Genomic DNA, 18,084 nt, shown 5'->3' with positions numbered 1-18,084 from the left:
CATTTGTCAGCATGAGAGAAAAATGAGGATCTACTACTCACTGTCTCTTCTTCTTGAATCATGTGAACCAGGTTATCCAGGACCTGAGCAACATTTCTGCAGTAACAGCATAAGAGAAGAATGATCTAGGGTTCAAATAGTGAATAGCCATTGCTGGGCTGGTATAAAACTACATTTGTTTGGCCGTAACCAACTTAGATTTGATATTGTTGAAGTTTTTGCCCAACGATAGGTGTCTGATGGAGCGGTTCTTGGCCAGCCACACAAGAAGGGTGGTGAGATCCATGTCCAAACCTGAGCAGGAACACAGAAGCATGAGCTCAGACCTGAACGAGCACAAATCCAAAAATGTGGGAGCCGAAGCTGAAGTGTCCTCACTGTTGTCTGAAATATCCAGACTGGAAATGTTGGGGATCTCTGCGATGCAACCCTCCAAAATCTGCGAGCCCCCTGAACGAAGCTGGAAGAAAATGAATTCTGTATTTTGTAACGCTTCTTCAGCTCTGTGAATTTGCTCGGTGTTAAAGTATTTAAAAAAAAACATGCTGGTGTGGAGTGTTGAGATCTGTGGTGGACTTACCTCACAGCTGCTGAGATCCAGAGAGACATCGCTGAGGTTTGGGTTGCAACCAAGGCCCAACAACAACGACCTACAGACGAAACAAATGAGAGACGGCAGTTTAAAGTACAAAAATGTACACAGATCATTGATACTTCACACAAAATAATGACAACTTCCTTGTTTAGGATCAATGTTATAAATTATTACTGTAAGAAACACCTTTATCATTTTTAAAATCTGCACTTATTAAAGTGAAATTTAAAAATTAGATCTTTTAAGTAGGAAAAAAGGTACTAATTCAGTTTTTGTTGTTTTAGAGCATTACTTTTACTCAGATTGCAGATCTTTAACCAAGTTCCTCTTTTGACCCGGGACTACATCATGTAACTTTAAATCTTACAAACAAAGTAGTTCCTGAATTGAATGTGAGCAACTGAACAAAAAGGTCTAACATATTTTAGATTCATACAACTGAACAACTTGGACTAAAATCCACTTCAATTAATTTTTGTCACCTTAATAAGCAGAAGTGAGGAAGAAGACGAGAAAATGGGAAAAGCCATCCAAAATTTGGCGGTTGTTTTAACTAAGATGATATCGAAATATTTTGTCTAGTAACAAAGCACGACATTGCTTAGTCATGGTTAAAGATAATTATTTTCTAACTATGAATCTTGTCAAAACCTTCATCTCATTATCGAAGTAAAACATAAACGTAAGGACACTCAAAGTGTCCAATTTATTGCTTTAATGTAGCTGACTCTTTAGCCATTCCCAGCTATACTGCTGAAACAAAATAAGCATATTCATCACAGCCTTCCTTTTCCCCCTTTCATTCTTTACATTAAATAAATATCTGCACATCCACATACATGTAATGTTCCTTTAATGCTTATTTTTGTATTTTATCTAAGATTTATATAGTTATAATTGGTGTCTGTAGGCTGGGAGCGCTTGAAACCAAAGTCAAATGTTTGAGCACACAATCTTAGCCGCTAAAGCTGGATTTTAAATACAGTTATAACCACTTCTAGCAGTTCTTACTTCAGAGCCTCCAGTGGCAGCCTGGTTCCTGAGAGGCTGACAGAAGTCAGAGCCTGAGCGCTGCTGAAAAACTGCTTAAAGGACGGAGGGATTTCTTTACACTTCCTGTAGAGGTGATGAAAAATAATGTTTTTTACAGCAAAAGAAAGTTAATATACAACAAATTCTGAATATATGCAATGTATAGTAATTGGAAAGCATTATTTGTTGAATAATAAATACTTTCTATCGTGGACAACCAAGAGTCTGCTAGTGTAGACAGCCTATTTTATAACTATGTCTGCCTTTATAGTTAAAACCAGAGGTTACCAAACTCTTCATCTTACAGTTTGCAACAGAGACCCGTGACTCTAGTGAATACAAGCTGATATACACAAAAAAATGCAAATAACCAAGTTAAATAAGAACATCAACATCAATTAGTGACAGATATTTGTTTTTTGTTTGTTCATGGACCATGAGCTTATGTCTCTTAAATAATATTGCATAGATAGACTATTATCTGTTGTAGCCAAGCCTAGTCTGATTACTACAGATGAAAATTCCACTTTTACTGTTTTATGATCCCCAGTTGGGTCTGGATTCAAAACCTGGGAAGGGCTGCACCAAACTATCTGTAATGCGATCAAACGATAGCTCCGTCATTACTCTCAATAACGTCTGACTGACCTGTGAGAGAAGACTGTTTTTGACATGTTAAGGACAGCAAGATGCTTCAAAGATCCTTTGCATAGAGATGTACACACCTGGAAATAAAAAGAAAATACAAAAAATATTGCAAAATAAAGCAACTTAGGCTGAATTTGAATTTATATATATATATATATATATATATATATATATATATATATATATATATATATATATACATATATATACACACACACACACGCACTTTATATATATATACATAAAGCAAATAATGTATTTGTGTCTTGAATAAAGTGAAAACTAATTTATAGAGGTACATTACAATGCATTATATGGTACTTTTTTTTTTAAATATACAATTAATAAGACAATATCAAATAAAAGAAACAGTGATAATTTATTAGCATATGTCCATATATTTATACATTTGTTGTATTTATGTATAATGGCTTGTTTGCTTCAACCAAAATGGAAATGATAAATTCCTGTGACATTCTCTTTGACATTCTCTTTGACATTCTCCCAACAGAAACAAGCTGTTCTTGTTTCTGTTGGGTTTTTATTGCTGTATCATATGTTGGACTAATATATATATATATATATATATATATATATATATATATATATATATATATATATATATATATATATATGTGTGTTAGTCAACATATGATACAGCAATAAAAACCCAACAGAAACAAGAACAGCTTGTTTTTATTCTTAGGTTGTCTCATGAGTAGTTTTTACCAGCTCCAGGGAACAGTCACTGTTTGACAGATCCAGAGTTTTGAGACAGTTTGGGTGACTCAGGAAACTGTGCAAATTCTGCAAAGACAATAATAAACCCCATTCAAAGAGAAGATGGGGAAGTATTCGTGCAAAACTCCATAGTCTAAAACATTTCTAGAAGATGGAGAAGATCTAAAGAGGGAAGGGTTTTGCATACCTGCAGGTCGTCTCCTCTGAGGGAGTTCCCGGACAGGTCCAAATGTGTGAGGGTGGAGGCGATGACAGGATTGGCACACAGGGCCTGACAGAGGCTGTTCACACCTGCAATAGAGAAACATTTTTTTGTTTAACACAAAAGACAAGCACAATTAACCACTTTTTCGTTTTCTGAGCGCTCACCTTTAGGAGACATGGAGGTCTTTGAGAGGTTCAGGTGGTTTAGCCCCATGGGCAGTTTGGCTAGCTGAACACTCAGAGCATAAACACCTGAAAGAAACAAAGATTCAGAAACTGGATTGGTTGCATTTAGAAAGTGGAGCATGAGCCTCAGAAGGTTGTCAGACAGTAAGCTCCCTTTTAAGTTCAAAGGTTTTTCATTTCTGAGTTTTTTAGAGGTGCTTAATCTTTCAGAAAGTCCTTCAATTTTGCTTTTTAGTTTAATAAACTGTAACATTGTGTGTCAGTTCAATTTGTTTACATGCCCTCAAGACACTTAAGACAAAATGGGTCCGATTCCTATCAAATTATACAGAAATATCTGATCAAATGAATCAAGCCAACACCAATTAAGTTCAGTCATATAGAGAGATTCACATTTGGTGACCCTTAGTCCAATTTGATTGATTTGAATAAAATACAATACAGTCACATTTGGCTCATCATACAATGCTCGATGATAAATATTCTGCATCTAAGAAAGCCCAGCTTATTGCACTGAGTAGTCAACTGCATCCCTAATCTGGAGTAAGAAAGTGGTGAAAGTGGGAACACTCACTATTAATGAAGAAAGATTCTGATGAAAGAGGCTTGGTTCTTTGTTTTTAACAGGACACTAATTATGACAAAATCTAATTTTCAACCAGTGATTGAGGAGCGTAGAATAAAATCCTGTCAAACGTTCGACAAGAATGTGAAACTATTGGCACCAAATGTGTTGAGCTTTTGCTGCAGCCCCTCTGATTCAACTTTCGCCGTAAGCATTTTGTCGACACAACAATAATCTGGGGATTAAGGTGTTATAAAACCGTCCGTGCTACTTTGTCCATCTGCTCCACTGAACTATGACACGCCCGGCTCACTTTTAAGTTACTCCAGAATTTACTTATTTTTCTCACCCGCAAGTCACTGATGCTTCTATTCACAGAGAACAACATGATGCTAGTAGAGAAAACACTTAAATGTGTGTTTGTAAAACGGTTGAGGGGTTTGGGCGAACACGAGTAGGACTCTTTCCAATAAGGTCAAAGAAATGCATCATTCTTTTAAGGATTTTTCTTTTCATATTTTTTTCTGCCAAAAGACTCCAACATACTCGGGCGTACTGTGCACCTACTATGAGCTTGGCGGACGGTTTACCCTTCATAGTCGAGCGTACTGTAGCCTACATTTCTTGCAGCAAATTCCTACAATTCTCACACTTTCTGCCAGTGGGACGAAGTGGTGGAACGGATAGTAAAATGTTTGATTAGCTGGCTGAGCAGCTAGAGCCGTTTCTTTTCCAGCAGGATCCCACCTGTCACACGCGGACCTCCGCGGAGTGAACTACGCCCGAGAATGTGGGGGTCTTTACATGAATGCACTTGTAGTTTCGACATTACAGTCAGGCAGTCTTGTAGACAGCTCAGGGGTCTGATCAGGCAGTGACACAGTGTACCGTAATGCTTTGTTGCTTACCAAAGTCGTACTTACAAATTTTAACAGATTTCTGAGCGCATTGTACCACATAAAGTCAGTCAGTAAGCACAACTCTAATCATATATAAGGCGCACCATCAATTTTTGAGAAAATGTAAGGATTTCAAGTGCACCTTATAGTCCGAAGAATACGGTAATTCTGCTCCATTGAACCCTTAGAAAGTTGTCCTCACCAAGTTTATAACCTTAACAGATTGAGTTGTGGCTATTTATTTTTGTTAAAAAGCAATTGAACCAGAGTAGCTAATAAAGAGGCCAGTGTGTGTTAAATAATAATAATAAAAAAAGATCTCTGGAAGTTGTCTGAACATTTAGGAAACATGGAGGTCCAAGTTGCTGAGCGCTGTGTCCTGGAGGTGAGTCAGCTCGATTTCACAGTAACATCCAGGCTGTTTGAATCATAATGAGTCGTTTAGGAAGTGTCTCTCCTCTAGGTGTTCATTTAAATCTTAAAGACGAATAGATAACCTCGACATAAATGCCCTGCCCTGTATAAACAGCAGAGACATTGTTTGAGGTGTGTGTCTTTGTGTGGGTGGGTGTAACCTTTGTCCTCCAGGGAGTTGTTGCTCAGACTGAGTGTGTGCAGCGTGCAGGACGGGTTGTGTGACAGAGCGCCTGCCAGTTTCTGTGCAAAATCACTGCGGAAGAGCAAAGCAGAAACAGGATGTCAGGATCAGCTTTATGCCTCAACAGCATAAATAGCTTTGAGCTGATAAACTGAAAGGATTCAACTAACTGAGAAGCTCGGACAGTGAGATATAATAAAGTCAGAATCTCCATGTAAAACAGCCTTATTTGTCTTTTTTGTTTGTTTGTTTGACAGTCATCTTGCGTCAAATGTAACTTATTTGTAGACAATATTCGTCAGACCTTTTGAGTCCAGCATTGTCCAGAACCAGTTCTTCTAGGCGACTGGATCGGGCCACAACTCGGAAAATCTGGTCACACACATCTGTAGACTGGAAGACAGAAACACAAAACACTGTGAGGGAAGACAGTATCTTTTATTTAAACAAGAAAATAAGAATGTTTTGCTCCAACTGTAACTAAAGCTGAGCTTCAGCATTTTACCAGTTTGTAGTCTTTGGTTGATAGCTTGGTAAACCACTGGTTGTATTCCAGAACAGCAATTATGGCCACAAGATCCCTACAGGAGAGACATAAAACAGTTCACATAGAATCAAGTGTTATCAAATGTTAAGTTACGCATGTTAGATAGTTATGGAATAACTAATTTCCAGAGAAACTAGAAAAGCTTTGAAAAAAGCAGATATAAACCAGGTTTCCCCAAATCTGACAAAAAAAAACAGCTGAGTATAGTTGTGAATGCAGTCAAAACGGATGGGCATCTAGACGACTCATTTCTGCATCAGTTTAGCTGTCTGAATAAAATCTGTTTTGTATTATACTGAAGGAATCGCCTGACATGACTTCACATCTGGCAGATTTCAGTTTAAATGAAAAGAAACTGAATAAACATACATTTAATGGTAAATAACTCTAGATTTGATTCAATAAGTTGATTTCAGAACAAAACAAAACCCATGTTAAAAAATAACTGGTACCAATGAATGAAATCGCCAGTTGAACAGTTATTGACAAAGTTATACTTTGTTTTTAAACTGATCGAGTCTCTCAACTCAGAAATAGTTTGCGTGTCACAAAACCAAACCGTTCTCAATCCCCGTCTCAAGCCTCATACTGTGGTGTGAGCTGAAAGTAGGAGTGCGTAAGAGCAGAACCAGCACTCTGGATGATCTACTGGGGTCGTGTAAATAGGAATATTTAAAAATATATTGCTCTTTAATCTCCAAACTGGGGAAACGTTACAATAGAAGATCCAGAACAGCCCTATTGGTACAGAGGGGTTTTGCAAAATACAACAATTGGTGGGAAAAAAGTGTGCCAATTATTTGTTTCCCCCCTGTTTGATAAATGTACTCAAATGAAAAGTTGGAATTTATCAGACATTTCAGAGTCAGATGATGCCTATTCTCATACAATATATGATGCTTCCTGCCATAAAATTTAAATATCTAACCCTGAGTGATCAGATTCGATCACTCCGGGAGGAGTTTAAATATAAATATCAATATGGTCTGAAGAGAGCTGAGTATTGTTGCAAACCTGTTCTCCAGATGAACAAAGTCCTGCAGGTTCAGTTCTCTAGTGTCCTGACTTAAATAGATGGTGTCAACATCCTGCAAAGTATAACATCAGTAGGTGAGACGATAAGAGTAAACCAACATCAGCATAAAAGGTAGAGATAGTGACAATAGAAAGGGAAATAATAGCAAGAAGAAGCAGTTTCAGCAGATGTCTGAAGAATCTGCTTGAGTTGCTGTTACAGTTTGAAAAGAGGGGGAAAGGGGAAACATTTCATAGCTATAAAACATGAAGGGAGGTAAAAAAAAAAGCACAGAAAAAATATGTAGAACAAAAAATGGAAATACAGAGTCACATATTAAAGCTAAATTGTCTAGAAAAGAAAAATCTAAGTAAAAATGTTAAAGGAAAAGGCAATTTCTCTGTACGGACCCACTGGACCTCCTCTCTGTATGGTAGACCCAAGCTGTCACACACACACCAGTACTGATGAGAAAAGCCACCTGAAAGATCCAAAACATTTATTAAAATCTGCCTGTACTGATGTCATTTCTATTATTCTGCTCTTTTCATTTATTTGTTATTGTTTTTTTATTTCATTTAGTTACCACAGGGTCCTAAATCAGCTGAGCTCTGCTCGTTCCAGACGGCCTGGAGACCCGTTAACCTCTCAGGAGGCTTCAAATTCAACTTCCTCATCAACTTCCTTCCTTACAGAGAGATACATGGGGAGGAAGAGGAAATGGGGCAAATAAAGAAAACAATTACCAAAAAACATTAAAAAAAAAAATCCAACTGAGCTTAAATTTAGATGCATGATCTAAAACGACACTTGTTTTAACAGATTAAAACATGAAGACCAACCAGACCCCAGCTCCGGATTCATTTTTTAAATTACCAATCTATCCCTCAACATTATGCTACATTTCTACACATTACTATGTAGAATACATTTCTACATCTACTTTATTCTTAAAATCCAGAAGAATTCAGGTTGCTTAGTTTGTGCAAAGTAATTTCCCAAATATAACTATTAAATTACTGTTAAAATAAAACAAACCAAATGTCAACACCTCAGTGTTTAAATATCCTGCTTTAAAATAAAGGTAGACGAGAACATATCCTTACACAAAGCTTCACATTTTAAAGTATTTTACATTTATTTTGCATGTTTATACTTTTCATTTAACATAAAACATACTGATGTATTCTGGCATTTTCTAATTCCGCTAAATACAATATAATCATTATTTTTTAAATGTTTTTTTTGTTTTGATTTTGTTTCTGACATTCTGTTTTTTATCCTTTTGAATGGTGACCTTGAGTGTCCAGAAAGGCACCTTTTAAATAAAATGTATTATTATTATTATAATTGTTTTTTATGATTTTTTTAATCAGTGGTAATTGAATACTGTTTTGGTAGACAACGAACAGATATGATTTTAAACTGCTAAAGGCACCAATACACTTTATATGCCTTTATATGTATATGCAATGGTAATCCTATCCAACTCTGAGATGTGCTCCACGGTGGTACCTACACAGGTGAGCTGGCAGGACAGATCCTCTGAATACAGCTGCCGATCTGAGCGATCACGTCATCCACCTCCTCCACCGAGCCCAGCCGGAGGCTCCAGGGCCCGCGCTCATGCTCTAAAACCAGCTGCAGGGGGCGCCACACACAAAGAAACATGACACACGGTTATTTCATCTCCCTATCATTGTGTAAAGAGGTAAATTAAAAAAACATTTATGGTGACATACATATATGGTAATCAGATACAGGGTATTGGTCGTTGGCTTAATCTTGGCAGAAGAAAATTTATGGAAAATATTTGTGTGCACTTTTAACATTTCATTTGCTGAAATATGTGTATTTCTGTGTGCACTAAGCTTGTTACTTCTAAGGCTACCATGTTAAAGGGTGAGATCATTTCCTACAACATATTTTCACAACTGTTGTGTTATTGCATAAAATATGGCACAATGTATAACAATAGGGCTTTTATCCATCGCATAAATATGATTTAAATCATAAACCACTCTGGTAAAACTGTCTTCTGTATTTTTACCTGAGTGGGCTTGTTGCTGCTTATTCCCTGAATGTCCAAGTAGTTGAAAGATTGCTCAACCTGAGAAAAATAAGAAAGCACAGATTAGGAATTGATCATACAGGTAGTGTAAAGACAGATTGGGAAGGGAAATGAAGATGGGGAAGAAAAGATGCAATGTGGGGAAAAGGTTTGATATACCGCATGTTAATGTGTGTTCCCTTTAATGAAAGACACCGTCTGACCCAGTTCAAAAATTTGCATTGGTTAAGGGTCCGAAATTAACACTCGCCAGACTCTAAATGCGGGTAAATTTCAGAGGGCTAGCTGCCACATGGTGAGTAAATGTTTGCACCAAATAAGTCATGTTTTACAGTCATCATTTGGGTGGATGCTTCATGTTCCTCTGCTGTCAGCTCGCATAAACACTCGCACATGTGACGCGAGAACTACAGCAACTACGTCATGTCCGTTTGCTAGCAACTAGCATTTAGCTCAGGCTAATTACGTAGTGGAATTATGTGGAGATGTTTAGCAGGAGTCAGTCAGAATTAAGATTTTGGCCGGTAAAAAATATGCTTGGCCGGTTTATTCTTACATCTACCTGCCAACTAGGCCGGTAAATCAGGAAGTTAATTTCGGACACTGGTTACATTACTCAAAGGTAAAGTTACATAAAACCTTCCCAGATCCGTCACCACTATGTAAAAAGTGTAGCCGAGTGAATGCAGAATTATTATTTATTATTATGTAGATATGTTCTGTGTCCTAAGTTGCAGGGACAACCTGATACCCTGGAGGATGTACAGCAACATCTTCTGTCCCATGGCCTCAGAAGGATGCACTAACTTTTAAGGCCTGGTTTGCAACACTGTTGCTCTGTGTTTGGAGAGGATGCGTTACACCCTTAATGACAGGCTGGAGGATTTTGGAAGAACTTGGAAACCAGTGATCTCCTTTATGGGAGAGATGGACACTTACTACATACTATATCAGTGGTAGTGTCACTGTTTCTGTTTAGTCTCGTGTATGTTTACAACATGTTAAAAGCAGCCATTTCTTGTCGACTCTACATTAACGAGTTGCAATACAGAAGTTGAAGCCTATGAAATGTATCAGCAAGCATGTCAAGTTCATCCCATAATATTGATCTCCTTGACCATTTTAGTCCTTCAAAAATACATTTAGAGGATGGAGGAGCATCTGTTCTTGCTAAGGCTGCATGGTTTCCTACAGGTCTTCAAATCATGAGATCTTGATGCTGCTTGAAGTAGCCTGACTTTTGTATTATTTTGGTAAATTTAACATTTTCAGTTAACTGATGTTAGTGATGTGGTTCTTATTGAATTTGTGTTCTTTTATAATTATTTCATTAAATTACTATATATATATATATATATATATATATATAGATATATATATATATATATATATATATATATATATATATATATATATATATATATCTATATATATATATATATATATATATAAATTATTACTAATTAATAAAGAGAATTTGACTTTATTAGAACATTTAACTTAATGCTAAATTTTTTAATTTTTTTTTGTCTCAAGTCTCAGAAAAAAAAATCCCAAAAATGTGACATACAACTAACTTAACTTAAAAACACTGGGACTGTTGCAGGTGTCCGACTACACATGCGTCACAAACAAATGCAATATTCAGAGCTGCCATTAATGAGTCAAATTAAGGAGAACACTGTGTCCCACAATAACACAGGAACATAAATCCATCCATCTTATTTGTTCCTTTGCTCCTGAGTCACCTATTCACTTTAGGAAGTGTTGGTTAGACAGTCATAGGAAGAAAAAAAAAAGTGCAAAGAAGGTTGATCTGAGGCGCATTATTCAAATTGAGCCTGAAGTTATATTTAAGAATATAATCCTAAAAGTGGATCCGTTTGGACGCTAATCATCTACAATATCTATCAAACAATAGCTATGAAATACACCTTTAACAAATGTTGGCACTCTGAAGATCTTTTTTTTTTTTTTATACGTGCTAAATTATGACCTTTAAGATAGTATTTCATTTCCGAGTTTATGGCAACAAGCTGGGGCAGGCCATTTCCTGATTTAATACAACAATGCCGCTGGGCACAAAGGCAGCTCTATGATAACAGTTCTTACAGTTCGGTGGGGATGAACTTCTCTTGCTCAGCCAACACCTCTCATACCAGTTGGAGTGGAGACCACAAGCCAGGCACTATCACTGCTGGACCTCGCTCAGCCACTTATGGCTGAAGTGCAGCAACATCTGGTGCAAAAAGCCTGAGGCCAAGGGGAACGGAGGCTGCTGTAAACACGTTTCAACCCTGGCGGCTATGAGCTATTCAGTGTGTTTAGTTTATCGGGAGAAAAGTGGTAAATCTCGCAAAACAATCTTAACATAATTGGCAAAACTCCAGTCTCGTTTCAGAAGAAGGCGTCATGTTTCAGTAAGCCTTAATATTCTAAAAAGAGTTCATTTTGAGCTTTACAACCAGTAAACTAAGCCCATAAACTTCACACTTGACTTTCCTAAGGGCTTCTCTGTGCAGAACAGAAGCGCCTGTGTGTCTGACTGTGTAATTCATATTCTCACGGTCTCAAATAGGAACAGAAACCTAAAGGAAGCGTACTTACTAATGTGGAAAAAAAAGAACAGAGCTAAAAAAAAAAAAAAAAAAAAAAAAAAAAACAATCTTCCAAGCAAAATAAAGCTACAAACAATCTGCAGATGTCTGGGGAAAAGTCAGACACGCCATTTAATTTTCCTTTGAATTCGAGCAGCAATGTGCAGTTTTCCTGCCAACAGAGAGCAAGTGTAATGAAGGAAAGAGGTGGAGGAAAAAGGAAGTGAAACACCAGATTTCTTAGAAAATCTGATAGATAGTAAGGCACAACATCTATTATAGAGTGGCACTGGAAGAGAATACCAGAGAAATGGACGACAACATGAGTGTGAGAATGAAACAGAAAGGGGCACAGAGGCAGTGCCCTCTACTCTGCTCTGTTTGCCAGCTGTTAAATTCCTCCATTGTCCTTTTTTTCCCTCTCTCCCTCTGCTGGGACAGTCCACACTCAGGAACAAGCCACTCTCTGTTTTCATTCACTCACACACACACACACACACACACACACACACACACACACACACACACACACACACACACACACACACACACACACACACACACACACGTATACACACAAAGTTAGAAAAACTACTGACCCACTCTGGAACAACAGATCAGGGGTCAGCTGGCAGAGCTGGACATCTTTGATTTGCACATTATGGTTAGAGGTTATTTACACATGCTGATGTTTTTCAGCTGTATTCCTTAACTGGTTTATCACCCAACATTTTTAGAGTTTTTTTTTTTACGTGGCAATCCACTCATGAGTGGTAAAGGCCTTGGCAGAAATAGACAGGAGTCAATCTGATCTACATTTGGTGAAGCATGTAGAAAAAACAATGGGGAAGTCAAAATAACAGCTACTCAGGATAAGTACAAAGTAAGAATTTTGCATATGAAGCCTTATCCATGTTGCCACCTGTGATTGTGTCCGAGAAACAGGGCCCTTCAAGTGTTCGTACCTCTTGGAGGTTTTTAATATTTCATTCCTTTTTGGGGGGAATGAAGAAAGCCATTGTTGAAAAAAGTTGTATGTGCAATTCGCTACAAGCCTGCAGAATATTATTTGGTGTATGATTTTAATATCTAAATGTCGTACCGCGCACGTGACGTCACCATCTCATGAGCAACGCCCCTTCCCACTAAGGAAGGGCAAACAGTGTCAGAGCGCACGTAGCAACCAGCCATTACACGTGCAACAGATACAACGATAGGACCGACTTTTCAGCTGTTAAACTTTCACAAGAGGATGTCCAGGCGCCCATTTTACTGGTAGAACTATGGAACAACATAACAACGTTCAGCTCAAACGATGGATTGAGTGTCGAGGTCTCAGAAAGACTGGAATACGGGCCGAGTTGATAGAAAGGTAAGTCGATGTTTTTCTCCTGCTCGGCGTTCATGGTGTCATCAGCCGTTTTTTTTCTGTTTGTAGTCACCGTCCAGGAATCGGTATAAATTTTCCGGCCCGCCGAACAATTTAGTCCGGTCCGGTGACCAAATGCATTATCATTATCCAACGGCTGTATCTCCTCGCTGCAACGACCGATCTGCACCAGATCTGTTGTGAGTCATGGGGGAAAGCTGCCGAACGCGTTTGTGGGAATCGCCCGGTGGACGGGCGGAGAAAATGCGTGACAGCATCTGCGGTGCGTGAACCCCGCCCGCCGGCCAGAGCCGCGGCGGTGGCCAATAGGCCGGAGTGTGCTTGGCTGCGAGGGCCGATCGACGCCGCTTGCGGCTTTAACATCCTTCATATGCGGCCTGTCAGCGTACCTCGAGTCGCTGTTGCACGTTCCATAACAACAATGTTTAAAAACCATGGTTAGGAGACGTCTTAGACTTGGAAAAAGCAGTAGTTTTACCGAGTAAAACCAGGGGTAACTACAGCGAAAGAGTTATTAGTGCAATGGAATGTTACTGCTTCATGTCATACATCACATGTCACGGCATGTTCCTACAACGAACTTGGATCAATAGTGACTCGACTCGGACTTGACTCGGATGAGTAGTGGACTCGACTCGGACTCGACTCGGATTTTTTTTTAATGACTTGGACTTGACTCGGACTTGAACACTGGTGACTCGAACCTGGACTCGGACTCGAGGCATAGTGACTTGACTACAACACTGCAAGCCATGCAGACACAGAAAACAGGTAGAAACAGGTCTCTGGTCAGATTAAGTGAAAACAGACCTTTTAAGTCTACATGTGTGGCATAAAACACCAACAGCGCACGCCACCCTGAATGCATCATCCACACAACTAAGCATAGTGGTGGCACCATGATGCTGTGGTGATATTTGATCAGAGATCATTGGAAGATGGATAGGCAAGGCAAGTTTATTTGTATCGCACATCTCAGTCACAAGACAACGTAAAGTGCTGGACGTGAGCAAAACATAAAAAGGAAAGCACACTGCAGCGGAAAAGTAGCAGCAGGTCAAGATCTAAAACAAAATTCAACATTAACGGTGTAGTGGGCCAGGGTAACCACCACCGTATCATGAGCTCTGCTAGTTTTCTCTTGCTGCACATGCAAGGCAAGGCAAGTTTATTTATGTAGCACTTTTCAGTGCTACATAAGAGAAGATTCAAAGTGCTGACTTGAACACTTCTGGTGTTTATGTATCCAGTGAGCTTCGGTTTCAGCCATTTATTGTAGCTCCACTGTTCTCACCGTATACCTTGAAAATGTATAAGGCAAACTGTCTTATAAGTTTATGAGAAGAAAAGGAAGGCCTCAGAAGAACAAAATAAGAGAAGATCCCCCTGAGAGCAGAAGAGTAGAAAAGATGGCTTTGTGTATGCACAACTATTCATAAAGGAACTTGGGCCTTTCTTACCTACATTTCCAGAAAAATCATCTAACTTTCAAACGCAACTCTAAACAATAGATATTTAACCTTGATTTAAAGCAACTCAGGGTTTCAGCATTTTTACAGTCTTCAGGAAGTTTGTTCCAGATAAGTGGAGCATAAAAACTAAATGCTGCTTCTCCATGTCTGGTTCTGGTTCTGCAGAATAGACTTAACACAGAAGACCTGAGTGGTCTGGAGGGTTGATACACTGATAATAAGTCTGTGATGTATTTAGGTGCTAAGCTATTGAGCGATTTATAGACTAACAGAAGTATTTTAAAGTCACTTAGATACAGGGAGCCATGTAAGGACTTTAGAACTGTGTGTGCTCTAATCTGACCGAGCATCCACATGATGTGCCAAGAACAAGCTCAATCCACACAGACTCCACCCTGCAAACCTCAAGACCAAAGGATCTGATCCCAAAGTGCCAGACACCACAAAGAGTACGCCTAGAAGTCCCCCTTCCATTCAACAAAGGGTCAGAGCTGGCTTTGAAGACATGAAGACAGCTCAGTTTAACACTATGCAAGTGCTTACATGTTTCTGCTAATGATTACCTAACCAAAACATAATCACGCACTCTTCCTGACCTCAAGCTATGTTTAGCAAGAAGGATCCTAACACTGATGAAAGAAAAACATGTACGGTCGATTAATATAGCACAAAATTTGCCAAACAGACTAGCCGGTTAGCTGATTTCTGATATGATTCACTTCAATAACCAGTTTCAAAATAGATTTATTTTTATACACTCAACTGTTTCACAAATCAATAAGTGGTGTTGCACCATCTACATCCGTCATGTATTAAAGTCTGTGATAAGTCGTTGGGTAAAGGTTGTGACACCTACATTATGATCAAAACAAGAACATGATAGGAGAAATGGGCAGGTTTAGGCAGCCAGCTCTTTCTGTGTATCCATCTAAGAACAGGAAGATTAACACACACCTACCTTATTTGGATGGCATTACGGCTGCACAATAAATCACAGGAGTATTTTCATTGCAATCTCAGCATGCTCAATATTTAACACTGTAGGGGATGGTTTGGTATGCAATTTCAAACAGTTTAAGGCTAATATACCAAAAGTTTTTATGAATGCACATTTTGCATGCCAATAAGATCTTCAGCCTGTCGGATGAAGTCTTACTGCAGTGGATGTCTGCACCTGACAAAGATCACAGTGTCTACGATGCTAAAGGTCACAAAAAGGCGTGGAAGCAAGCATGAGAATGACAGCAGGGAGGAAAATCGCAACCAACAACATAACAAGCTTCAGCTACATTAATTTTGCAAGAGCTGTAAAGGTTACAAATCATTTTATTACCAGTGGTTTTATTAAAAACAATAACTTGTTGTTTCTTCTCCAGGCTAATGTATTCTAAGATTAGACTTTTCTAAATTCTTGATATATATATTTGGGTTCTCGTACACGTTTTCTGCAGGAGTTAACAATAATTATTGGGAACACTGTATGTTTGCTGGTCAGTCATGAATTTTCTTCAGCTCTAGGTGCTAAAACCTTATCTCTCTGTTGCAAACATGCTAAAAGCATCATTTGTGTTCAACTGTTCTACTCTTAGATATGTATTCTAGCTACAATGAAGGCAAGCCACTGTAACAACACCTCTTTCAGAATAAAAATAAAAGGACCATCATCCCATGATACTTCATAATCATTAAAACCTCATGACTGTTTTTTCCTTGAAAATGACACATCCTGAATCCAATCCCAACCAGCTCACATCCTTCCTGAGTTTAGATTTAAAGCCCAGTTTCATTCTGCATCAGACTTTCCCCACTATTTATAAAATTGTCTGGCTTGGGTCACATGCTCATCTGTAATAACCTTCCCTGTGAAAAAAAACTGGAAGGGTACCAGTAGCAAACAAAATAGAGGCTGAGAAAAAGGCAACAGCATCAAATTGGGGAACAAGGTTAAGCTTTGGCTTGACTTCTCTGATAATAAATCAACTATGTGATGACTTGTAATTTCTAAAGCTGTTTATCAAGTCCAAAACAGAGAAGTTCACAAGATAAGGCTTCTATATAGAAAGGTTTGGAGTTCGAGACTTTAAAACACGTGTATTTTATCTTATTTTAAGTTTTCTCTTCTATTTAAAATGTGATTATAGGTCATGTCTTTTACATGAAAAAGAAAAAATACTGTCCATAGAAAAGTAATTTTACATATATTTTTCTTTTTCTCTGTTTATAAGCTCTGGCCTTTGAGTTTGAACTTTTCTTCCTGTCACTGTTTTCCTTTCCCACAGGCTGTGTTCTCACAGCTGCACGGTGGGTAAGACTATCAAATATCCCCATATGGTGGGACCTGTTCTCATCTGGCAACAGAGACAAAGAGACAGAACATGAGAGAACAGTGAAACAGTGAAAGGGAAAAAAGATTGGGCTACTTTAGAAACATTCTGATAAACAGAGATCAGAAAAGCAGAGTAAGAATTAGGCATTAATGTAGGTCAGTGTGCTACACACTGTGGAACTTGAAATGTAGTATTTTTTTATTTAAGTATAAGGAACTATCACATTTTGAGCAGCTACAGAGTTAAAGCAGCTACGCTGTTTCCCCTTGCTGTTGCCCAGACGTTATTGTACACACATAAAGCTAAAATCTTGGAAATAATTATTTTAAAATATGAATATAGACATTTAGTTGCAGGTCCACCAGGTTCTGCAGAAGCTTTTTCCCTGCTGCCATCAGACTGTTGAACTGCTGTTGAACTGCTGTTGAGCGGCCCATAAACTCTGCACAACATTTGGATATTTGCACACTTTGCATCATTGCATCTCCATCTAGCATTATAAATGCTACCGAACTCTTAGTCCTTAAAAGCATCCTTGCACAAATGCCCTTGCACAACCCAATTCTGCCCATTCAATAGTTTGTATACTGTGACCTTCTCCTGCATTGTTTACATTTCAATTGTTTTTTATAGTGTATTTTAAATCTATGTTTACTTTTAAATCTCTGCTGCACCTAAAACTGTAATCTAACTTTTACTGCAATTTACAAAGCTGTATGCAACGAAATTTCGTTCTGTACGCACTCTGTGCATACAAAATGACAAATAAAGTTATCCAAGTCTAAGTCTAAGTCTTAGTTTAAGGTAGCCCCATGTATATTTGTTTTACTCTGCACAGAAAAATCGGCCTGTGATCAGAATCAGGGAAACAGAAACTCAAAAAGCAAATTATTTTTTTCAGGTCATTGAATGCACCACAGCTAGAAAAGAGGCCAGGTCACATAACATTATTTAGTGTCTTTAGTATTGAACTAAATATATAAAAAGCACAGTACAGCTGGGTAAAGAACAACACAGCTAAACAAAGACTATTTCTTAAAATTTTAAATAAATAATTTCAATGTTACACATAAATTGTCATCGTGCAATTTTACCAGCTGCTTTTTTTGCCCCTTTGTTGATGTTTCTCAGATACCACATTTAACACTGATTAATGTTGTTCCTCATGTTAACACAAGACAATGACGAACATATCAA

General features: G+C 38.2%; 1 protein-coding gene across 2 annotated transcripts in view; it reads right to left on the bottom strand.

Moving 5' to 3' along the window:
• Positions 1-18,084, bottom strand: part of LOC105916442 (F-actin-uncapping protein LRRC16A) — a 43,561-nt gene that overhangs the window by 11,711 nt on the left and 13,766 nt on the right. Inside the window, exons 4-20 of one of the 2 annotated variants that reach the window (XM_036145504.1) lie at positions 9,081-9,140; positions 8,550-8,671; positions 7,617-7,714; positions 7,441-7,511; positions 7,030-7,103; positions 5,974-6,049; positions 5,773-5,861; positions 5,446-5,540; positions 3,386-3,472; positions 3,204-3,307; positions 3,005-3,082; positions 2,276-2,352; positions 1,607-1,711; positions 581-650; positions 379-460; positions 195-294; positions 42-96 (exon numbers count right to left, since the gene is read on the bottom strand). In XM_036145504.1, the coding sequence (XP_036001397.1) occupies positions 42-96; positions 195-294; positions 379-460; positions 581-650; positions 1,607-1,711; positions 2,276-2,352; positions 3,005-3,082; positions 3,204-3,307; positions 3,386-3,472; positions 5,446-5,540; positions 5,773-5,861; positions 5,974-6,049; positions 7,030-7,103; positions 7,441-7,511; positions 7,617-7,714; positions 8,550-8,671; positions 9,081-9,140 (1,443 nt within the window). Of the gene's footprint in view, positions 1-41; positions 97-194; positions 295-378; positions 461-580; positions 651-1,606; positions 1,712-2,275; positions 2,353-3,004; positions 3,083-3,203; positions 3,308-3,385; positions 3,473-5,445; positions 5,541-5,772; positions 5,862-5,973; positions 6,050-7,029; positions 7,104-7,440; positions 7,512-7,616; positions 7,719-8,549; positions 8,672-9,080; positions 9,141-18,084 lie in introns of those variants that run through there. The other variant, XM_036145505.1, reaches the window with a different exon arrangement.

Source organism: Fundulus heteroclitus, chromosome 13 (assembly GCF_011125445.2).
Source record: "Fundulus heteroclitus isolate FHET01 chromosome 13, MU-UCD_Fhet_4.1, whole genome shotgun sequence".
Taxonomy (NCBI): domain Eukaryota; kingdom Metazoa; phylum Chordata; class Actinopteri; order Cyprinodontiformes; family Fundulidae; genus Fundulus; species Fundulus heteroclitus.
This window is presented reverse-complemented; position numbering and strand designations above follow the sequence as displayed.